We start from the raw sequence: 25,040 nt of genomic DNA on the forward strand, positions 1-25,040 counted from the left end.
ATCAATGTGAGGCTAGACTTGGCTTGGCCCATCAGAGTCCAAGATCAAAGACAAGAATTTTATACTTTTGAGTAGGGTGAGAATGAGAGTGGGTTTAGCTAAAAACATAGAATTATTAGATTGTGAAAAATTCAACCCAGCCTGTTCGTATTGCAGCCAAAGTTCGATATATTTGTTCATGTCGCCGTGTCGGTGGCTGGTGACACCACCGACATAGCGATGTTTCGCCGATACTTCGACGAATTTTTGCCGGTTGACTTGGTTTAGAATTCTAGTTTTTCTCAAGTCAAAAGAGAATAAGAAGGAAGGTTGTGGTTTTGGTTTTTCAAGTCGTAAGGGAAGAAGGCAAAAGAAGAAAAAGCCATTGGCTCTCATTTATTTATTTTTTGTTTTTTAACTCAAGTTGTAAGAGAAGAAGGCAGAAGAAGAATAAGTGATGGGGCTTTTAGGTTTCATTGATGAATCGAAGAAAGGAGTAAAGGAGTCTGAAGTTGTAGTGGGGCTGGTGGTAGGTTGCAGCAGTGGTGGAAGGCAGCTGTAGTGATAGGTTGCAACGGTGGTGATGGTTGCAATGATTGCTTTGGATGGTTTTTGCGATCAAGTTACAGATTTCTTTACCTTTTCTCCCTTTTTCTTTCAAACCACAATCTTCCTTCCTGCTACCCCACTGCCTTCACTTGAAACGAGAGAAAGAGAGAGAGGGAGACTCGCCAGCCGGAAATTTGTAGCGCAAAGGGCTCTGCTTCACCTAAAACTAAAGAGAAAGAAGATCTGAAAATAGATGTCGCTGGCAAAGGGTGAGAGAAAGAGAGGGAGAGAGAGAGATATTGAAGAAGAACAGAAGTGGTGAAGTTTATCTGTCGTTAGAGTCAGAGAAGGTGAAGACTTGGCGGTGACAGTTCGATTTTGGCGGATAGCTCTCCGGTTCGACGATTTTCCGGCAACTTTTCGACGACTTTCGGTTGATGTTGTATCGAAGCCCGGTTTTGTGTCGCCCTTTAGCGACATGCCGACTTATTGCCAAAATAGCAATATTTCAGATAAATCGGCTACATAATGTACCGTGATTGTAGCCTTACTTGCAAAAATGAGAAAATATCCTCTACTATGCATAGCAGTGCACATATATACTAAATGATTGGCTGAAAAAAAAAATAAATACAAGACTATTGATAATTTTTTAAAATTTAAAATTAAAATTTTAATCTCAGCCAATCATTTGGTACAAAAATGCATTACTATGCACAACATTTCCTGCAAATATACCACTGTGTATGGGATTAATTTGCTGCTCTTGGACACGCTAGCGGCGAGATTGCTTACTAAGCCGTCACGCCTCCTGACCGCTCAAAGTTAGAAGATGTGGATCTCCATTGCTGGGCTATAAATTGGATACAGGAATAAATTCTTATGTAAAATGGTAAACTTTAATTTAGAAGACGATCTTCATTATTGTTCTCAATCAAATTATAGAGAAGAGAAAGAAAGGAAAAGTTTTATTCTTCTGTGATTATAAAATAGTCAAACTCAAATCAAACAGAACGTGGATATCTTCCACCACCATACCTCTCCCGAAATTGCAGGGGTTACGAACTCTGCATCAGTGGATCCTAAGTTTTTCTCCCTCACCGATTATTGTAAAATTCGTACCTTTTTTTTCCCCATGTACAATCTGAAAATCTGATGGGTTTAATTAAGTGTGTCAATTAATTCATTGTTTTGCATTTGTATCTTGTGTTTTGGCATCCGTCACTAATTTTGTCTATAGATCTAATTGGGGATTTCGATATGGTTATGTCGTTGCTTTGAGCATGGATTTTGGATCCATTTCTAACTGGAGATGTTGGGTTTCTTTCTCTGATCAAATTGGTAGGCATCTGGGGAAAGTGAGGGTTAGGTATGGGCTTTGGAGCTGGATCCCTTGCGTTTGCTGGGGGAAAGTAACTACTTGTTGCCCATGAAAAAGGGAAAGACAAAACTTGGCACGTTGTTTGTGTTTGGCTTATGGATCTACAGATAGATCCATAGATTTGATGCTGTTGTTCAAGAAGTTTCAGTTTGGTGCAGTGGAGAATATCCTCCCTAGGTCCTTAACAGTATCTCGTGTTCTAATCTGATTTCTTGTGAAGGAGATCATTTATTATATTTATTGTAAAAATTTATCGATGGGACAAAAATGCATTTTTGGGGATTTTGTGTTAAAAAAATTTCCCCTGCTTGGTGTGAATTGATGAGATCGGTGGTTTTGTATTAGCATCAATTGTTGGTCAAGGGTGATAGCCTGTGAAGTTGGGGCTTCTTTTTTCCCTGAAATATATTTGTATCTCCTAAAAGGCCAGCTAATGTATTTTCTGATATTGTTTTTTTAATCTTTTATTTCACCTTATATTAAACTCTTCCTAAAAGAAAGTACTTGTGTTGAACTCTTTTGAAATGTAGCTGCTGATTTCATTTCACCCCATTACTCAAACTTCACTTCTTTTTCACTTTTGGCTTTTTGAGTAGAATGAGCCTGTACACAAGCCTTGATGTTTGTTCCTCTCTTAGTTTCTCTGTTGGGTCAAGATGTGATCACGTTATTCTTTGCTTTTGCGTTTCTAGAATAATGTGTACATAACTATCTTTTTTCCGCCGTGTAAGTGCAGGTTTTAGGATTCAATTGGGACTTTGTGGATCGTGAGATAGGGGTTAATGCTTTAGTCCAAGGCTGTATTTTCTTCAAGATTTTGTTAGTGTGGATTGTTTGTTACATTCTTTGGAGAATTATTTCGGGACTTGGATTCTGTGTTCCCCAATCTTTTCACATAAACAAGCTGACTAGTATCATAAGGATTCAGAAGCTACAAGTAAACCAATAAGATCCAGAGATTTTTCCCTGGGTGAGTATTGATATCATTCGGAAAAAATTGTGTGAGAAATTAACATCATTTCATTGCTGTAGATTTCTATTCAGATGCCTTGATTTGGTTGGCTGATTGGTCGATGCACAAATTATAATGTTTGTTTTATATTTGTCATCAGACATATGCTTACATTCCTCTTATTACAGTGCTGTAGTTTTTTTTATCTATGTTGCTGATCTCTTAACATTGATTATTTTCTTCATAATGGGAACAATTGAGTGAACATTTTCTAATTTATGTGTGGTAAACCATTGGATTTGTCCAACATTGTGCAAGTTATCGTCTTTTGTAGGGAGAACTGACTTGACAACAGAGGCTGACGCTGATGAGGCGGAATCGAATTGTCCGCTTCAAAAAAAGCAATAGATAGGTTTTCAGCTAGCAATGAAGCTGCGAGCAAAAGGATATGGACTTCGAATCCGCTGATACAGGTCGTCTAGCAGAAAAGGATAATAGAAGGGGAGTAGGGAGTTGGTTATTTGAGTTTATGGAATTACATAAAAAAGAGTTGATAGGGAGCTGGTTATTTGAGTTTATGGAATTACATAAGAAAGAGTTGCTCGAGGGATTCTGAATGATGTTCATAGGTGTCTTTAGTGAATTACTGAATTTGTTGCTCACATGTTCCTATTTGAGAGAAGTGCTTGTGGAGACTGGAGAGTGGGCAGGAGGGAAAACCAGAAATAGTGAGAATAGGTTAAGTCCCACTATTTTATATCATATATCTAAATATTCAGTCTTGATTTCCTTCCTTCTGGTTTCAGGTTCCCTGCTTCTACAGTACAATAACAAAAGCAACCACAACACTACCACCAGAAAATCTTGGGTCTGTATCTCTTAGCTACATCAATTGGAATTAAATCACTTATTTGTACTGAAGCATCCCGAGGCCTTGATCGCACATGGCAATGCCATCTCAAATCACTTTCTCTAGCTTATTGTGTGATGAAGCCACTTCAAAACAACTCTAGTATTGCTATTCGTTTATTCTTGTGAGTTTTCTACACATCCAGCTCAACATCCTCATCTCTACAATACTTAGTTTAGCTATTTGACTAACTCTCCCCAGCATTCTGCATCATACATCATAACTGGTAATAGGAGTTTGATAAAATATTTTCATTGAGCTTGATAGGGATACCAATCACACAATACTTTTGACATCTCCACCTACCATCCTATTTTAATTCTGTGAGCATCTTCGTTCTCTATGTCACATTCTTAATATCTTAAATACTCATTTTGTGGAATTTCTATTGTCAACATCCACACCTTTTAAATTGTCATAGTGTAACTGAAGTTAGGCATCATATACTATGTCTTTGTTCCGATGTCTTCGAACCTTTTTGTTCTAGGTTGATCTCCGCAACTACAACTTGGCATTGATACTTGCTCTGTCTCATCCACCAAAGCAATAAAATCAGCAAAAAGTATACACAACGAAACAAATAAGGGATTAAGGCTGATCCTTGATGTAACTCAATTTAGTTGGGAATGTACTTCCTTGACCTTCCTGACAATTGTTACACCAGCCAGTCAGCCATTACTCCATCATACACGTCTTAAATATGTTCACATATGTACTTGGAAACCCTTTGCTTCTCTAGTATATAACAGACTGTCTAGGGGCTTTAGTCTTATGCTTTTTCTAGCTCGATAAAAGCCATATGGAGATTCCTCCTGCCTCCCAAAAAGCCATATGGAGATCGCCTTGTCAGAATTCCATGAGTCTCTTGGGTTAGAGATATCTTTTATCATGGATCATTTTGGTGTAAAACCAAATTAGTTCTCCAAAGTAATAGTTCCTTTTCTCAAGTGGGTTTAAATAATCCTCTCCTAAACTGCATAGTATGACTTATTTGCTTTATTCCTTTTTATTTATAGCAATTTTAAATTTCTCCTTTCTATTTTGATCAAGACCACTATAATTCTTCTTCCTTTATCTAGTATTTTCTTCCGGGGTCATAATCTTATCAACAACTTGGCCAAGAGAAACCATAAATTCCTAATCACTTCCATGCTTGTTTTGGGACATCGTCTGGGCTTTTAGTCTCACCTACATTCAAAGCCCTTTTTTTTTAATAACACCTCAAACACATTCTTTAATAGATAATTCATTTAGTTGGCTGTAGAAATCCCCTTTCCATCTCTTCTTAATGGATTGGTACTTGACCATTTTTATTTTCAATACGTCTAATATTGTCAAAGTCTCTACTCTTCGTTTGTCTCATTCTCCCTATGTTATGCATAGCTTTTCCCCCTTCTTATGTGCTTAGGTTGGTATAAAAAGCTTCTTATATTTACCCTGTTGGTTTCACCACAATCCTTTTGGGTTCATTTCTATGTAATATATTTCATTTGGATATTCTTTACCTCCTTGCTTCTTGGCCATATCTTAAAACTATCTTACGTCTTAATGGCTGCTTGAATCTCCTGATCCCATATCCAAGTCACTAGAAGGGTTTAGTTGTTTTCCTTTCAATTCACCTAGGAGTTCTTTATTTGGGTTCTTAAAACAAATTATCTCATTCCACAACATAATAGTATATATGTAAAAGTTTCACTTCCCTTGTTTAATCACTTCAACCAAATCGATTCAAGGATTCTCCTCTTAAGCTCCACCACGCCTTACGACTATAAACTTCTCTGTTTTACAATTTTGCAATATGCGATTCATCTCCATGCCCACCATTCTATGTTGAGGGGTTAGGCTCCCTTGAGGTCTAAAGTTGTAATCCTTACCTAAAAAAATCTATCAAACATTCTAGTAAGGAGGAGATGTTTTTGGTTGTATGTTATGCCCACTTCTGTTCAAAACTAAATGCTCCCTCTTTCTTCTTATGGTAAGTGTTCTTAATTGATAAATCATAAGTCATTGTAAAATCCAAAACTGAGATCCGTTGCACATTCTTCTCCCCAAAACCATATCATCTTCCATATATGGCTTTATAGACCCTACGGTCTCTCATCCACAAGGTCATTTAGACCTTCTTATATAGGCCTTATTCAACAATGCCATCCTCCATATGGAGGAAACCCTAAAACCTATGAGTCTCTCCCTCTTAACTATGTGGAGGGATTCGCCAACCAGACGATCAAACAACAAAGATCAAGCTTCTCCATTGGTGAAGTCTTTGTCAACATATCGGAGCCATTATAATTAGTATAAATTTTCTCAATTTTTGTTAACTTGGAAGCTAACACATCTCTTATCTTGTGAAATCTCACATCAATATGCTTCAATTTAGCATGAAAAGTGAAATTCTTACCATAGTGGGTAGCACTTAAATTGTCACAAAACAACGCATATGGTTATTGTTTAAAAGCAAGCTTTTGCGCACGCTTCATCCATTGCAACTCGTTGTAAGCTTCTGTTTCTGCAGTGGAATTTGCCTCAGTGGTAGAAAGAGTAAGATATTTCTATGATCTTGATTGCCATGTCACAACACCACCAAAGAAAGTAATCAAGTAACCTTAAGTTGATTTATGAGAATCAACATCCCTAGCCATATCTGCATCCAGGTAGCCAATCAAAAGAGGTTTCTCACTTCCAAAACAAAGTCTCAAATTTGAAGTAGCACGAAAATATCTCATAATCCACTTGACTGCATTCTAATGTTCTCTTCTTAGATTTCCCCCCCCCCCCAAAAAGCGACCAACTACACCTATAGCTTGAGCGATGTTTGACCTTGTGCAAACCATGGTGTACATCAAACTCCCAACTACAGAGACATATGGAACTCTTTCAATCTCTTCCTTTTCTTCAACTGTTGAAGGACTCGATTTAGAGCTCTTTTTAAAGTGAGTAACAAGAGAACTAATCACATTAGCTTGGTCCATCTTGAATCTTTGAGGAACCTTTTCAATGTACTTTCTTGAAGATAACCATGGCTTCTTTGCATTTTTGTCTTGAATGATTCTTATGCCAACAATTTGCTTTGCTGGTTCCAAGTCTTTCATAGCAAAAGATTTGCTTAACTCCTTCAGTTTAGCAACTCTGGATGCTTTCTTGTTAACAATTAGTATATCATCTACATAAAGCAAAAGAAATAAAATCATTGTCAAAGAATTTTTAAATAAAAATTTTCTTGTAGTCTTGTTCCCCCATAATTGAGTCAAACCTTTTATACCTTTATCTCGGTGCTTGTTTCAAGCCATTAAGACTTTGCTTCAGCCTGTATACATTATCCACTTTTCCTTTCACCTTAAACCCTCTAGTTGCTCTATTTAAATTTCCTTGTCTTGACCATAGTAAAGGAAGGCAGTCTTCACATCCATTTTCGCAGCCTTTAAGCTAAACTGGTTCTTAGACCAAAGAACAACTTGAATGGATGACATCTTCACAACTGGAGAAAATGTCTCACCAAAGTCGATGCCTTTTGTCTGACCAAAACCATTGACAGCCAATCTAGCTTCCTATTGTAGATGTAAAGGGTGTTCTTGTTTTACTGTATACACCTACCTATTCTTTAGAGCTCTTTTGCCCTTAGGCAACTTTACTACATCAAAGAGATGATTCTCATGCAAGGATCTCATCTCATCTTGCAAGGCTTTAATTGGCTCATTCTTGTGTGCATCTTCCATTACTTCTTCAAAGCACATGGATTCTCCCCTATCTGTTAATAATACATACTCATCAATAGAATATCGTGTGGGAGCCCGTTGATCTCTAGTAGATCACTAGTAGATATCTTGAGTGGAATAGGTGATGGAGTTTTTGGCATTGGTGACTGCTCTTGAGAACTATCATTGTCTCAACTTTTATGGGAGCCTTTGCATCATCTGTGCCTTGTTGATCATTTTGAACTTCATCTCCAACGTGTTCTAGCACCACTCAGAGGAGTTGGATCTGAATAAGTTAAATCATCACTACATTTATGCACTGCCTATTCTAACTTGTCAATATACTTTATGGTCTATCCTCCATAAACTCAACATCCTTATGATGTGAACACAAAGACACCCTGGCCGAAACCATAGATGGGGCCCTCAGGATGGTTCCAAGAAACCATCTTAAGGTGGCCGAACCCCTTTCGGGTTGGGGGGGGGGATATTTTGAGCAGCTTTCCCCTTATTTTTTTCTAGAATTTTAGTTGAGTCCAAATTAGTAAGTTGAGTTGGTTAGGTTTGAAGAGTTTTATTTTGATTTAAAGTTGTGTTGGTTGAGTCCTAAGTTATCTTAGTTAGTATGTGTTTTTTAAGTCAAATTAAAGTTTAATTAAGTTTTTTTTTTGTAGATTCCAAATCTAGGGTTGAAGTTAGAGTCTCTTTTTGAAGGCCATAAATAGCCAATTAGTCCAACGTAAATTTCAGATTTGATTGAATAAAGATTTGAGTGTTTATTGCCAAGAGGTGGCAGGGTTCCTTTGAGGGGGACCCTACGGTTGTTTATTGAGCTTTCTAATCTTCAAAGCATCCAAGCATTCAAGCCTTCAAGTATTCCAGCATTCAGGCCATAATCAGCCAAGTAAATACAGCACCTCCCCACCCATTCCCCTTTCCTGTGCAACCCTAGAATTCCCTCCCCCTTCCACGGTAGCCTTTCCTCCCCCACCCCTCTTGATTAGACCTAGGAAACCATCCCATCCCCATCGCAAATACCCCCATCCCCTTCCCCTGTAGTTTTAGCCAAACCCTACCCCTCCCCTCCCCTTTCTTCTTACCTGCAACAGCAGCCACACCCACCCTTGGTAACTCCTGATTCGGTGCCCCTTTAGGGTCCTTGTCACCCCATTAGGATTGCAACAATCCCTAGGAACAACTCCTACTGTTACTTCCTTCAATTCAGCCCTGCTTCCCTAACCTTAGAAGCCCTGCCCTTCATCTTCTACCTTGAGAAGTTGCAGAATTTTTAAATTACAGAATTATTGTTCTGTTAAATTATGTTCAATCAATTTACATTCTGAGTGACAGAATATTAATAGAGATCAGTTCTGCAAGTGCAGAACCAGTAGGGGTAAGCCTCCATCCAATATCTTATTCATTTTATCAGCCAAACTATTCAACTGAGGAGCCTTTGGTGTTTTCTTTTGATGCCGAATTCCTTGTTTTCTACAATAAACATCAAATGATCTTGTGTACTCTCCCTATTATATGTGCGAGTGCATTTCAACTTATTTCCAATTTGTCTTTCAATTGAAGCTTGAAATTGCTTGAATACGTTGAACACTTGATCTTTTGTCTTCAAAGTATAACCTATAACTTCCTTAAATGATCATGAAAAAATGTTGCAAAATAAGGGAACCTCAAAGAGTTTTTGTCTTTATAGGATCAAATACATTTGAACGTATCAAGTCAAATTCATCTTTCTTTCTTAAAGAAGAGGAACTTTTGAAGGAAACTTATTTTGTTGACCTATCAGGCAACGAACACACTTCTTTAAATCTGTATAGAAGATTCTTCTTGGACAGCACCATCATTCCCAACTCACTCATGTGACCAAGCCTCTTTTGCCACTACTCAACTATACTCTCATCCTCCATTGCATTTATATTGCCTTTAGAAAGCTTTATCTGCATGAAGCAATGTTGAAATCTTCTTACCTTATACCACAATCATAGCACCTATGGTGAGCTTCCATTGGCCATTACTAGAGGTATTACTAAACCCTTCGTCATCAAGCTTACTTGTAGAAATTAAATTCAAACGGATGTGAGGAGCATATTTTACATCTTTGAGAATTAACCTTGTGCCAGTATTGGTTTCCAAACAAACATCGTCAATGCCAATTACTTTGGCCAGACCATCATTGCCTATCTTTGAAACCCATAATCACCTGGTATGTTAGATGCAAAGAAATCATTCCAAAGCATGAATGGAAGCACCACTATCAATCACCCAACTAGTCTTATGATGCACAAGATTGACAACATCATTATCATATATGATGAGAAAATCATTGGAAATGGTGGCAGTCAATCATCATTTTTGCCATCATCTTTCTTCTCTTTGTTTCTTTCCTTTTTTTATTTTTGTTTTTCAACTTCCAGCAATACTTCTTGGTATGACCTTTCAAATTACAATGGTAACACTCAACATTTGCAAACCATTATCCTTTTGGCCTTTACTCCCGTTCCTCCCTCTTTTCTCGGTAACTGCAACATTTGATTGTGAAGAGGTACCATGTGATTTTCTTCTCATCTCTTCATTCAGAAATATAGCTTCTAGCTAAATCCATTAAGATTACACCATCTAGAGTTGAGTTAGATAATGATTTTTTATGTATCCTAAGAGTTCACCAAAGAACCAAGAAGTCATAAGCCCATAGCTATCAATTCATTAATAATTCCTTGAAATGAATTCTAGTGATCTTTCATTGGAGTCCCATCTAGTATCTCAAAGCTGTCATCTTTTTGACAAAAAATAATTTATTACTCCCAGTCTTTTGAGCGTCCAATTGTTCAATCTTCAACCACAAAATGTGTGCAAGCCTCTCTCCACTGATGTGTTTTAAAACATTGTCATCCACCTATTGCCTGATGTAGTCACATACGTACCAATGAAAAATTGTCTATTCTTTATTTATTAATTTGCATCTTTCTCACTAGAAAAAAATTGGTGGATAATAATCCTTCACATATAGATCTTCCATCCTGCCTTTCCGAACATCATAAATTGATCCATGCAAAGTTACCGTTCTCCTTCAATTAGTCTCCATTCTTCAACTTAAGACATATTCTGGCAACCAACTTGGAAGCTCTGGTACCACTCTAATGGGGAGAGTGACAAATCAAACCATACTTGATTAACAATAATAATAAAAGAAATCTTCCTTTATTGAGTGAACCCTATTAGGAAACAAGCAAATAAAGATTCTTTGGGCAATATATCGGACATGAAGTGGACAAAAGCTTGCGCTCCCAATTTTTCTGCAAAGCACATCATAAGCACATTTCACACATTGACAGGCAATAGTGATGTCCCAATTGCACTGAGTTATAGATCTAAAATGGGCAATCCAATTGTTGCAATTGAAGAGAAAGAAGTCACAACTTCTGTTGTCCAAAAATCAGCTTAATTGGACAAGGAATAACCATCCAATGAAATACTAAATGAAAAAACAGGCAGAATCTCTCCAGAAATAGGAATCACTTTTTTTTCCTTCTCTGTTTTGGATTTTTCTTTTCTTTTCCTTTTTTGATCTTCTTTCCCAAAAATAAAGCAAATAAACTTCCTTTTAGGAGTCATAGAAAAAGCCAAACATGCCCTTCCATATGGTTTATATGGTCTTCAACCATATGGGCTTACTTGAGCAATGCGGCCATCCTCCAAAGAAACCTCAAACCCAACATAATGCACCTTAATTAAATAGACCTTATCATGGACCTAATACACCTTTATTAAATTGTCCTTATTAGGCTAGTGTTTATGATTAGATTTATGTTGCAATTCAGTTTTCTATTGAAGTACAACTAGAGCAATTGTAAGGCATAAATAAGCTCCTCAGCATGTAATAGTGGCTCAGATTTCAGATTGATAAGATTGACTTTTACTGCCTATGTATGTTTGCTTAAGATAGAGAGACTGCGTAAGTAAGAGATTGCTCCAGCAATGGTAAGGAACCTCCAGGTGTTAGAGTGATAGAAATTCCCCAGTTTTCAATTGAAGAAGCTCTTCGGTCGTGATTACAGTCTGCCTAGTTCTGTCCCCCTTCCATTTCAATCCACTACAAGGTTTTATTCTCCAAGTAAACTGGTAAGCCAGCAGCTGTTTCATTACCCTTTCCATCCTTTTATTTTCTATTGTGATTCGAGCCCCATTGAAGCCCTTTTCCATACCCATAAACCTTCATCCGTATCTGACATTCAACCGTTAGAATCTCCCTAAACTACAGATCCATCATCTTAGGATGCACATCAGCACTTCAACCCAATTCAGCTCCTTCCCAGTCCCTAACCTTATCCCTTGATGCCCTAGATCTGTAAAACCCTAACCCTAAGTCCAGATTTTGAAGGTATTTATTGCAAGAGTCATCCTGCAGCCTCCTCCATCAAGTGTTAGTTCAACTTGTAACAAACCACTTTCATCTGAATTTAGGACTTGAAGACTGACTTAAACTAGGATAACAGCTAAGTAATTCCCGTTTTTGGAGAGAATCGAGATATACTGTCCATTTTTCATTGATCATTAGATGGTCATTTGTTGTCCAGTTAAGCTGATTTTTGGACAAAAAGTACGTACTACTTGCTCTTCAATTTAAATGGTTGGATTGTCCATTTGAGGTTTTTAATTCAGTGTGACTGTGATGCCACTATTGTTTCTGTTTTGGTGAGATCCTTTTTAGTTTCTTGTTTTCTTTCTTTTACAGTTTATATAATTGATGATTTATGCAAAGAAGTATTTATTCTTGACAGTTGTGGGTATCCCTCTAGTTCTATCTAGAGAAGTCCCTTGTATTCCCATTGATTTGGCGATAGTGGATTTTTGGGTGGACAACGGTCTTGTGGGTTTTCCTCCTCACACTCTGGAGGTTTTCCACATTAAAAATTGATTTTGTTATGTGTGTAAATGTATGAAAAGATTGTGTTCGATATATGCCCCAAAGAATCGCTGCTTGTTTGTTTCCTAATGGGTTCACTCAAGAGGGAAGATCTTTTTTTTTTCGCTGTTATTGTTAACCAAGTATGGTTTGATTTGTCATTCTTCCTATCACATTATTCTTGATAGACTTGTCCTAATAGATTGACTAACAGAAATAGAAGGCTTATTATGAGTTAGTGGCTTCTTTATGATGCTGGGCAGCAAGCCTGAGGCTTCTTTTTGGCATTGGTTCTTGAATTGGGGTAGGTCACCTAAATCAGCTCTCTCCCTCTTGAAAACATTCATCTCCAGTGAATGGGTGAATGCCATATAATTTTCGTACTAGTATGTGTCAGGTCTCTTGAAGTCATCTGAATGGATCCAAGTGCTCTCACTACTGGGCTTACCCTTCCATTTAACAAGGAGAAAATGGTAGCAAGGCCCTCTTAAGTAATATGCATATCATCTTGTACTTCCTCGATAAAGTCTGCTTTGGGGCTTTAGTTGGGGCAGCCACGGCATGTGTTCAGAGTCTTCTTCATTAGAGTGGTGTCCTGTGTAGAGATATAGGTCAGCCACACTGAAGGTGTTATTAATGCCTATGTTAGGGCGCAACTCTAACACATAGGAATTGTGCCAATACATTTAATGACCTTGTATGGGCCCATCTTGGGGTGGAGTTTGGTATGGACACCTGGTTGGTCCCTTTCTGGAATGACTCTCACTATCACTAATCACTATGTATCCAGGCTTGAACTCAACAAACCTTCTGTTTCTGTCTGTATTGGCTTTGTAAATCTCATCGTTGAGTGCTATTTGCCTTCTGACATGTATGTGCGCCTCAGTGATGTACCGTAGGAATTTGTCTTCTACTATGCTGATTATGGTCTGTGCTGGTAGTGGCACAAGATTAATGGATTTCTGGGGTTGTATACCTTAGAAGTGCTTCAAATGGGGTGCTGCCAGTGGTCCTGTTAACATAGCTGTTTTATATGCAAATTCTGCTTTGTCTAGTAAGGCTGGTCAGGCTTTCTCGCAACCCTTGTCGAACTCCTAGGTAGATTACCCAAGCTTCTGTTCACCACCTCAATCTGCCCATTTGTCTGGGGGTGGAAGGCAGTCGAGAATGGCCTTGTATTTTTCATCAGTCATAGGGTCTTCCAGAAATAGCTCATGAGCTTTACATCTCGATTTGACTGTAGTGCTGGGTGGGCTATGTATGCTCACAATTTCCTTCAAGAATTCCTTGACGATATGACTGGCATTAGGGAGTTTGAAGTTCTGATTAGTTGTTTGGTGTTGATATGACCTTGACGATATGACTGGCATTAGGGAGTTTGAAGTTCTCATTAGTTGTTTGGTGTTGATATGATTTCTGAAGCTGTAGCTAATCTTTTATTCAGAGTCAGTTCAGAGATTTTTTTATGTTTTTTCTGTTTATCATTGGTCAATTTAGTAGTGGTTTGAGTTGTGTTAGGATTAGGCAAGTTTTAGTCCTAGTAGGACTAGGAGTCATATTTTGAGAGTTTTATATAAGTTGTATCTAATGGCACGTGTGCCTACAGGAGATTGAATATAGATTTTGAGTTTGTTAAAGTGGTTTCTGTTGCTTAGTTTCATTTATGAGTAGGGTATCTTCTTATCTTTCATAATTGATTCTTCTCATCTATTTCTAGATCTCCATTTTTTCCCCACTTTCTTGAATTCTCTCCTATAAACTTCTTGTTATTCTGGTAATAATTCCTTCTCGAACTTCCTTAGTTTAAGACTTCTTTCGCCTGCTTTTTTAAATGCTCTTGTTCCGCTAAATACCATGGTGGGAGATATCTCACCACTAAAAAAACCGAGATCTCGACTGAGATGGCGAGATCTCGGTCGAGAAATGCCAAAAAATTGGCGGTAGTCTCGGTGGCCCATCTCGGTGGGTTTTAGGGCTCTGGTTGGACTGAAACTTGGTATTTAGCCTATTTAAGGCCTTTTGAACACATTGGTGGCCTTAGATTTGTGAGAAAATAACCCTAACTATGTCTCCTAAGTCGACCCTATGTGTAAAATCGAAATTCTGTGATGCAAGGTTAGAGTCTTAGAGAATAGAGTTAGAGTCTTAGAGAGTCAGAGACAACATGTAATGTAAAGATATCAAGTAATTCAAGACTTCAAGTTAATGAGTCATCATTTATCAACTATCAAGTATCAAATACAAATATACAAATACAATAACATTACACATCAAGTATTCAAGTCAACAAGTGATCAAAGTTCAAAGTTCAAACTATCAAAAATTCAAAGTAATAAATTGTTAAATGTTTTTAAAATTTTACAACCATAAGAATTAAAAAGATTACAACTTACAACTTACAACTTACAAGACTAAGAGTATCACTCAACATTCCGCATCAATTGATTCTGAACGGTGGCCACATATGACTCCCAAGTCAATTGATCACTAAAGTATGTCACATATCGGTTTATATGATCAGTATATGTCTGCATGTCAGAATATTGGAGGAATAGCACTCTGGGATAACTGTCAATCGTGGGTGGGTGAAAGAGCCATTGTTGTTGTTGTTCATACAGTTGTTGAGTATTTGGGTACGGGTTTCTAAACCACTCATTTAACAACCCACCTTCACTCCCATATGTGTACTCTCTAGGTGAAGGGTCTTGAGGAATAGTATGACCTCCATAAGAAGAATACCCACTGTAATCTGACCCGGTGCTGTGATCCCCGTATTGGTATCCCGATGACAAGCTTTGCTGTTGTGAATCACTCTGATCTAGGCTCATGCTTCCCATGTTCAATTCAAGATCATGCATGCTCGCATCATCATTCGGTTGCCCCTGCCCCTGGTTTGATCTGCTCTTCCTACTCCTATTATAAGTCCGAGAGATAGGGGAATTGTGGCTCACATGTTTCGGATGACTCGGACCTGGTGGAGGTGAGTCAGGTGACTCCCTTTGTTGACGCTGACTTCCACCAGAAACACTACCAGCCTGACTTGAACTCGATGGCTGACTTGGGCCACTTGGCCGTCTGGTATCATCGGCATCATCTGAATCCCCACTACTAGTTGTCACCTCAGTTGTTTCAAGTCGACCAGCTGGCTCCACAAATGGTACAACTGATCCTTCTGATGCCGCTATAGCAGCCTAACCCTCATCAGAAGATAGGTGCTCAGCCACAGCATCTGGGCCCATAGCAACAGCAATGGTAGAATCAGGCTGCCCTTCTGGCCCATCCAGCACTGGGCCACCTCGATCCCTAACCAACTGATGTATGACATCATCTTCCTCATCTTCTGCGGGGGGCTCGTGGAATATATCAGTCAACTCAATCGGTTCACGACTGTCGTCATCTATATCATCTTGTATGTGCCCTACTCTCAATCTCATGTTGTAATGCACATACACTAAGTCCTCGAGCCTCTTACTCCCCAATCTGTTCCGTACCTTACTATGGATGAGTGAGAAGGTGCTCCAGTTCCTCTCGCAACCAGAGGTTGAGCAAGTCTGTGAGAGTACTTTAATTGCTATGTCCCTGAGATTTGGCGCACTATTTCCATATAGAAACCACCAGTCAGTTGTATAACCAAAAATAAGAATGCATTAGGCAAGTAAATCTTTATATTTATATAACTTATTAGTTATCATTTATAGAGTTATAGTCTATAGACTTATAGACTTAATGACTTATAGAGTAGTGAACTATTTACCAGGATCAGGTTTTTTCCTAGTTGCAACTGCAGAAGGCTTTCCAAAACTCCTAGAGGCATCCCTAAACTCCCTGATCTGTACACCAATTCTTCAATTATTGTATTATGTATATGCTTAATGCACTAATGCAAGAAGTTGAAGAAACAATTGAATAAGTTCTCACCTCTCCATTAATTGTCCCTTGCATGACTGAATTTGACACAAGCTTCTCCACCACCTCTTGCACCACAGTCATCAACTTTACATCAAGCCCCAGATCATTCTTGTAATGGTACTTTGGGTTGAGGTAGTAAGCTTGCATTCGGGAAATAAAAAATTTGGTTAGTGACTTAGTGATTTGGTTGTTTACTTGTTTATAAATTATAAGTTATAACAAATAAAATAACAAATAAAGAATATAAATTAAAGTATACAACAAAAACTTAAAGACTTAAAAGTGACTCACCAGCCAAGTGCAAAGGATGCATCAAGTGCGTCTCCCATCTATTATCGATGATCCTCTCGTAGGATTTGAAGGTGCTAGGGGCAGCAGCTCTAACTAACTCTTTCATTTGCTGGAGGGTAGCATATATGTGGGGCATTGTGGGCTTCTTCTCCGAATCCACCATCCTTAAAACAAACACAATAGGCTCTATAATGCCCAATGTCATACTCAGCTGCCTCCAGAAGGAATCATCAGCAATGGTTTGTTGGGCTAGTACTGCATCAGGATGGCTAGATCCACGCCAACCAAACCACTCCTCACTTGCAAACATGTGCCGAAGACCCACCACTTTCTTCTGGAAGCTTTTCCGAGCTACATAGTTGGTGGCGAATCTAGTCAATCCAGGTTTGACTAGATCACCGTTACAGTGGTTCCTCATCATCTTCAACACATAACCATGGTTATAAATAAAATTACTTACCCTTCTAGCCCTCTCAACCACAGTATTGATTGACTTTCTTTTCCCCAAGTTCAACATAAGATCAATCGAATGAGCAACACATGGTGTCCAAAAGAGGTGGATCCTGCTGCTCTTCTTCCTCATCAACATTTCACCAGCTTTTTTGAAGTTAGCACCATTATCTGTGACAATTTGGACAACATTCTTTGGCCCTACCTCGAGGACCACCTCCCTAAGAAGCTTGTAAAGGTAGTCAGCATCTTTGATCTTATCTGAGGCATCCACTGACTTAAGGAAGGATGTCTTTCCGTTGCAGCTCACCATGAAATTAATGATGGACTGTTTAGTAGGACCAGTCCATCCATCAGCCATCACAGTAACACCATATGTACTCCATTTTTCCTTTAATGAACCAATGTATTTATCCACCTCCTACTTTAGCTTGGGTAAATATTTATTCATTACTTCCCAAGCTGTTGGGCCTTTAACCCCTACACCTGCCCTAGCAACTGCATTGATCATCCCCTGATAGTATGGTGTTTTGGCTACATTGGCTGTAATGTTGTTATAGAGCATGAATTTGCTGATTGATAACCTAGCTTCTTCCTCCCTACTGCCTTCTCTACCTCCAGCAAACATATAGGGAATGCTTCTTTGATAGATGTCTTGTTGGTTGAAGAGGGAGGGGTCTTGGTCAAATGTGGAAGAGGGAGGGGTCTTGGTCAAATGTGGAAGAGGGTCTTGGTTAAATGTGGAATCATAAGTCTAGTCTTCCTCCTCCTGCAGTCCTCTCAGCCTCAGTTCCCTGAAAACTATGTCTAGGTGGCATGGATGCCCCCGACCTCGAACCACCTGCTCCCTTTCGTCATATTGCCTCACACTCTTAGCATGTAAGGACCGCCGCAGCTTCCATTGCAGCCTTCATCTGCTCCATTTGGCTCGTGACTTAACACCCATAACCCTCCTCCTCTCTCATCATCGCCACTCCTCATCAACATCAAGAGTAGGTCTAGATAGACCGTATCCTCAAATTCCCTTTGCTTTGTGCCATCTCGTCCTTTTTGTTCCTCCCCTAAAGTCTGCAATTGCTTTTGCACTTCATAAGGAACCCCGGGACACTTGGCAACATCTTTATAACCACCAGCTAAATGTTGCTTTAATCGGTTGAACCACCGAATTCAAAATCTTGAGGCAATACTTGCATCGGGATTTCTTCTGTCGCCGATCGGTGGATCCCCATGTGCCAAGCAATGTCCCGAGTCCCACTACCGGTCGCCACTCCCACTAGTTGCCATTTAAGATTCAAATGTACAGACCGAAAGTCCGAAATGCATACATGAGTCATGAATATTCCCAAATAATCATTAGAATAATTTTTAGATACATAAAAACATGTAAAAACAATTTATAAAACAACAAAACACACACTTTGTTCTAAGATAACATATATACACTGCTCAAACAAACATGTTAGTATTTTTAAAATAAACTACATAATATGAGCATCATTTAAAAAAAAAAAAAACAGATAAATTTTTAATAACATATTATTTTTTATAATTATTTTATGTAAAAATAATTTATAAAACAACAAAACACACTTTGTTCTAAGATAACATATATACAATGCTCAATAAGACATGTTTGTATTTTTAAAATAAACTACATAATATAAGCATCATTTAAAAAAAAAAAAGAAGATAAATTTTTAATAAAATATTATTTTTCATAATTATTTTATTTAATTATTTAAAATAAAATAAAAATAAATACAGCAAGCATGATAATCAAAATATTAATACATGAGATTGTAGCCCTCTAAATTTAGTTTAACATAAATAATAATCACATTCATATCATAAGTATTTATTTATAATCTTTAATTTTAATTTTTTAGATAATATATTTTTTAAATACGAAAATTAAAAAAAAATTAATAACAGAAAATTAAAATTTTTTCCATGAAAGTGTAGATCAAAGCTAAAACATCAACATATATTTATATCACACTCATACAATCATTGTAAAACCTTGTATTTGAAAAAAATTAAATTTGGGGGAAAATCTTGAAGATCCCTTGAAATAGGCTTGAATCACTACAAATATGCTTGAATTTGTTGTTGTAGATGAGTTGATGATGTTGCTATGTTGAATCCCCAACAAATTCCGGCCAAATTCCGGCCAAAAATCGAGTTTTCCGGCCAAAATTATGCTTCCAACGAGATAGAGGATAGAGACAGGCTTGAGAGAGGCGAGATATGCCTCTCTCGAGTGAGACAGGGGCTTTAAAAAGCCTCTAAAGCATGCATTTTTGTCCCGTTAGCGAGATCTCGCCGAGATATTGGCGAGATCTCGCGAGATGGGCGAGATCTCGAGCGAGATCTGCAATCTCGCAGATCTCGCCAGATATCTCGCGAGATCTCCCACCATGATATCAATGGCTGCTGTTTATAATCTCTAAACATTTCCAGTCTCCCCCCCCCCCCTCTCTAATTGCTTATGTTTCCCAGAACCCTAGTCAATTCTACCTTCTACTCATCACCACTCTCTTCTGGTTTGGCTATAGAATTCCAAAACCCTAGGCTGTGTGTGCCTTGGCAGGTTGTGATGCACATGCTCATAGAGAGGAAAAGAGGGGGGCACGGAGAGCATTTCCAAGCAACAATTGTGGTCTTCTCATCCTTAACATTCCTGATGTATAAATAGATTTAGATTCACACTGTAGAGTGGACTTGGGAAGAGTGGACAAAAATGGAATTTTTATTTTATTACTGTTTTGGGAAGGGCTGTGATATTGCTTGATGGTGTCTTCCACGTGCAACACTGGAGCCTTAGCCAAGGGTTTTTATTATTAGTTTCAGTGTGCAAAATCATTGTTTTGCTGTTGATATGAATTCTGGAATGAAGACTTATCAATTAATTGGATCACGTACCTAGACAAGGGATACTGAAGTGTGGAGTTATAGTTATCATAAAAGCTTCTCATCTTACAAAATAGAAAACCCTCAGCTCATTTATTAATAATTATGAATTCGCAACATTTTTGATAGTCAATGGGACTTAACAACAGCTCATAGGTGAAATTTAGCTTTAGCTGCAGATACCAACTATTTATTTATCAATTCAGAAAAATAAAAATTATTGAAGGGTAAAAGAAAGCTTCAAATGCAGCAGCAACAAGAATTAGCCATCTGCTACCTATCCCTAGAAAAAATTACATTATATCCTAGTACGCCAAATAAAAGATAAGTTTGTTATTCCCGCCCCCTCTTTTTTCCTCATTTCTCATTCCCTCTCCACTTCTGTAGCCAACTCATTATCGAGAGTGTTTGCCAAATTTCAGCTTTCAAGTTAATCAACAGGTTCAGAAAAAATCAGCATGAGGTTCTGTTTCTCCAAATGAGTTGTATCTCATCGGAGTATCTTTAAAGTCACAATTAAACCATTTCATGGCCTGCACATTATCACAATCAATCAACTCATTGGAGCAACCATAGGAAAATGCAAGTTAGGCCTCCAGCATCCACCTTCAACCCTACAGAAGTCAATATTCCAATTGGTTCAGAGTAAACCAACAATTTGTTTCACTCATGAAAGTAGTACTGTACTACTTCACCTTAATAGCATTGGAGGGAGTGTTCTGCTTGGTTTATGTCAGGAAGAGTGCTTACAGTACAGAGACTGACCTGCATTGTCTCATGAAGTAGTTTATACTCTGTATGAATCCAATTGAATTCTTCCTTCTTAACATTTCACCTTAGTTGTTATTATTCTATCTATTCTTCTGAAGGTATTCATAGGGTTATTGGGAAGGTTCTTGTTGGATGTTGCAATAACAATAAAATACAAGTTGAGGAGTCTTTCATAATCTGGAAGAAAATTGTTTTTTTTTCTTCTTCTAAATATTCAGGTTTTCTATGTGTAGGAAGTACTTATTTGGGATTAAAAATTATAAACTTACTGTGCAACCTATGAAACTGTAAAGAGAGAAAAAAAAGGAATCAGTTTTCTCTGCCATCGGTATAATGGATGCCATTGCCTTTACATACTCTACATGGTTTGATGTTAGGTTTTGATCGGGCACTCAATGTACCTAGCGTGTTCCCATACATTTCAGCTTTTTAAGAAAATAAAGTGTTTTAAGTAGTTTGTCTTAGGTACTATTTTACCTGTAAGGTATATGATGGTGTGGGTATTTCCCAATTCTCTTCCTGTTCTCCCCTATTGGTGACATCCCATTAACATGGTTTTTCATGGATCCAGTTTACTGGGAGTTGATATGCTCTGTTCTTTCGTTCCATGTCATAAACCCAACTGGTCGGTCTGAACACTCTTATTCTGGTTGTGGAAAATTCTGGATATGTCATTACAAATATTTGGTGATATGTGGAATATGTATTACAGCAAACAACTTTGCTGTAAACAGGACATGGTTATGACTGCATTTCACTTATAGTTTCATCATATTCTCTTCTATTTAATAGGAATTTTTTTCTGATAAGCTTAATATTTCAAATAACTTAAATACAGTACAGCCAAGATGACAGATATGAAAGGGAGCACATCCACTGTCACAACAGATATCCGTGCCCTGCACAAGGAATGGGATGAAGCTTCATGCCCCATCTGCATGGACCATCCACACAATGCTGTTCTCCTAATCTGTAGTTCACATGACAAAGGCTGCAGGTCTTACATCTGTGACACCAGTTACAGGCACTCCAATTGTTTGGATCGGTTTAAAAAGCTGAGAGGTGAACCTAGAAGCAACTCCTCATGGTCTAGATCATCCTTCCTTGAAAATAGAGACAATTTAAGACTCAGGCTGAGTCCTCGTCAAGGACATAGTTCTGAGCCTAACTTTGAACGTTTGGAACCTAACTTAGAAGGTACTAGAATGAGAACTGGCTTGGAAGAAGAGGTTCGTGAACATTATAGTTCAGATGAAAATAATGAAGGAACTTTAACCAGGCCACTGGAAGCTCGAGTAGATAGCCATGAAGAACCTGATAGGAATTTAGAAATACAAGTTGATGATGTAGTAGAGATGGATTCAGATGAGCCATCAAGGGAGAGAAATGGTTTTGAAGAGGGGAATTTATTAGATCCTGTCTTGAACTTGAAATGCCCATTGTGCCGGGGAACTGTATGTGGCTGGAAAATTGCAAAGGAGGCTAGACAGTATCTTGACCTCAAACGCAGGAGCTGCTCTCGGGAGTCCTGCTCTTTCTTTGGAAACTACAGGGAGCTTCGTAGGCATGCTAGGAGGGTCCACCCAACAACACGACCTTCTGATGCTGACCCATCTAGACAACGAGCTTGGCGGAACCTCGAGTATCAACGAGAATATGGTGACATTGTAAGCGCCATTCGTTCTGCGATGCCAGGAGCCGTCGTCCTTGGGGATTATGTAATTGAAAGTGGAGATGGGCTCACCGTAGACAGGGAAAGCAACTCAAGTGAAGGCAGTGGTCCATGGTGGACCACATTCTTTCTATTTCAGATGATTGCGCCAGGTGGGGAACCAAGGGGCCTTTCAAGGGCTTGGACTCGGCATCGGCGTTCATCTGTCTCACTGTCCAGTCGCCGTAACCTATGGGGTGAGAACCTCTTGGGTCTGCAAGATGATGATGATGACTGGAACGTGGCTAGTGATATTGGTGAAGATGTTCCACCGGTACCAAGGAGGCGTAGGAGGCTGACACGATCCAGGCCTAATGAAGATCAAGTATGATGATCAGAGCCTAGTTCTGGTAATTTCTATGGTTTCATGGTCTCTTGCTTAACTTGAGTTGTGTTCCTAAATTACTCTCAACAACTTTTAATGGCTAGTTTACTATGATTGTTTCAACATTGTGCAGAATTGCCTGCAAAATGAGAAAGGTTATGCATGGTTTCACTAAGCCCGATGAAAAGCCCAAAGTTGGTTAGTGAAATTTCAGATTTCAACAAGTGGCGGGGCTTTGTAAATATGTTAGGATTCTTTCTTATAAACCATTATCTTTATTTAGTCATACTGATCCAGTTCTTGTTCCAGCATTCTTAATTATGTTTGCCATTGTGAGAAACTGTATTTTTAGAATTGGATATTTACTCATTGCTGGCTTTAGGCAGAATTGCAACAATAGATTTGCCCTGGATCTATTCTCCATTTTAGAGGGGAAAACTCTCATGGCCGAGGATAGACTGGAAGTCTTTAGAGGTTTTTGTATTAGAAATGGTGTTGTTTCTTATCCAAGCCATGCTCATCCCTATCCAAAATGGTTCAGGTGGTTGATGCCATTGTAAATGTACCTTTTTGGAATTTACATTTAAGGGTTTTAGAATTTATAATTTGTAAAATCATGCCCTTGTAAACACCTCACTCTGAATCATTACCATGCCATGATTTTGGGCATTCCCTATACATTACCCTCTGGTGATTATGGGTGTTTCTATACATTACTCTGGTACAAGAGTGCCCAACATTGCCAACCGAAAATCACCTAATGGTAATGACTAATGATGGTAGGGTGTTTACAAGGGCATGATTTTGCAAATTTATAAATGCCAGGTCTGGTACATAGACCCTCAAACTCACACCGTGGAAGTCGCTTGACTACAGAGAGAAGGAACAAAGGGAGGCTACGGCCACTTTCTCACGCACAAAGTGATAATCAAGCCCAATGTGTTCCACGCGACCATGAAACATAGGATTCAATGTCATGTGAAGAGTAATCATATTATCAAAAAACAATGAAGTTGGTCGAGGAATACCAATTTCCCAAAGAAAAACTCAACCAAGTAAGCTCGGCAGCAGTGGAAGCAAGAGTACATTACTCAGCCTCAGTACTATAACGTGACACCGTAGGTTACTTCTTGGCACTCCATGAAGTGCAATTGGATCCCAAAAAGGTACAAAACCCAGTAGTTGAACAATGAATGATTAAACAACCGGCCCAATTGACATCTGAAAAATCATACAACTGAGGTGAACCATCATGTCGGATACGAAGACCAATGTCATAATAACGCAAGATTTGTTGACAACAAAGAAGAGATTTTTTCAAAGTCATAGTCAAACACTAAAGACCTCCAACGATACTCCGAAACAAAGTGACACCCTAGAATGGCCAAGAAACACTATGAGAAGAAAAGCGAACCACAGGAGTTGCCATGGGTTTGGCATCTGCTATGGATGCTCAATGTAGAAGATCATTAGCATATTTGGTTTGAGAAAGAAGCAAACCATAAGAGGTGGAAGCTACCTCAATGCCAAGAAAGTAATGCAAAGGACGTAGATCCTTTATAGCAAATGTAGTTCCCAAAGCATCAATAAGCACAATATCATCAACATATAAGAATAAAACCAACACTTAGGCTCGAAACAACAAAGAGGAAAAGGACAACGAATTTTATCGGACACGACATTAGCACATGACAAAAAAAAAAGAAAAAGGTAAGAGAGGGTAAAGCAAACATTTAAAAATATACCCACTTACCTCACTATTATTTACATAATTTTTTTTGCTCAAACTATTTTCATCATAATTTATTTTTGTAAAATTCACTAAACCATTTTTCATTATTGACCAATAATGAATTCTTGGACTAATTTATTTTAAATAGGTATAATAGATAATGAGAATTGATACCAAAAAGAGCCTTATAGTCTCCAGAGCAATAAACAAAAAGTTAACTGTCATAGAGACTGCAAATAAACCCAAACTCCAACAAAAATTTGCTAAAATGGTCAAACCAAGCTCGCCGGGGTTGCCCATAGAACCCACTACTGTAGATGGGTCAACACAAGAATCTACTAGAGATGTATTAGAAATAGAACCCGTAGCAATGGGCATAGAGGAAACCAAAAGTCCATCACAATCCAGACTATTACATGAATTCATACAAACAAATTTATTGACCAAAAAAAAAACTTTAGGTGCCACCATAGTTGTTTTAACTCCAGAACTAGCCATTGTCACACCATTAGCTAAAGTGTCAGTAGCATGTTTCTTTAAAATACGACCATTACTAATAG

At 38.3% G+C, this 25,040-nt stretch overlaps 1 protein-coding gene across 8 annotated transcripts; it reads left to right on the forward strand.

Moving 5' to 3' along the window:
- Positions 1-1,431: 1,431 nt before the first annotated feature.
- Positions 1,432-23,990, forward strand: LOC149022904 (uncharacterized). Of its 8 annotated transcripts, XM_089150788.1 has the most exons (6): positions 1,432-1,637; positions 2,646-2,879; positions 3,196-3,334; positions 3,668-3,895; positions 21,551-22,773; positions 22,882-23,988. In XM_089150788.1, the coding sequence occupies exons 4-5, from the start codon at positions 3,849-3,851 to the stop codon at positions 22,752-22,754; spliced, it is 1,251 nt and encodes a 416-aa protein (XP_089006914.1). In that variant the 5' UTR covers positions 1,432-1,637; positions 2,646-2,879; positions 3,196-3,334; positions 3,668-3,848; the 3' UTR covers positions 22,755-22,773; positions 22,882-23,988. The 8 variants fall into 8 exon arrangements, with proteins under 8 accessions (XP_089006914.1, XP_089006916.1, XP_089006915.1 ...); XM_089150790.1 differs by having other exon boundaries at positions 3,196-3,895; positions 22,853-23,990; XM_089150789.1 differs by lacking the exon at positions 3,196-3,334.
- The last annotated feature ends 1,050 nt before the right edge of the window (positions 23,991-25,040 follow it).

This window comes from Hakea prostrata, chromosome 3 (genome assembly GCF_041222555.1).
Source record: "Hakea prostrata isolate BN-2017 chromosome 3, UWA_Hpros_2, whole genome shotgun sequence".
NCBI lineage: Eukaryota > Viridiplantae > Streptophyta > Magnoliopsida > Proteales > Proteaceae > Hakea > Hakea prostrata.

Coding starts and splice junctions, on each gene's coding strand:
- LOC149022904 (XM_089150790.1), top strand. CDS start 3,849: ATGAAGCCACTTCAAAACAACTCTAGTATTGCTATTCGTTTATTCTT. Junction 3,896..21,550: donor ATTGCTATTCGTTTATTCTT/GTGAGTTTTCTA, acceptor ACTTAAATACAG/TACAGCCAAGATGACAGATA.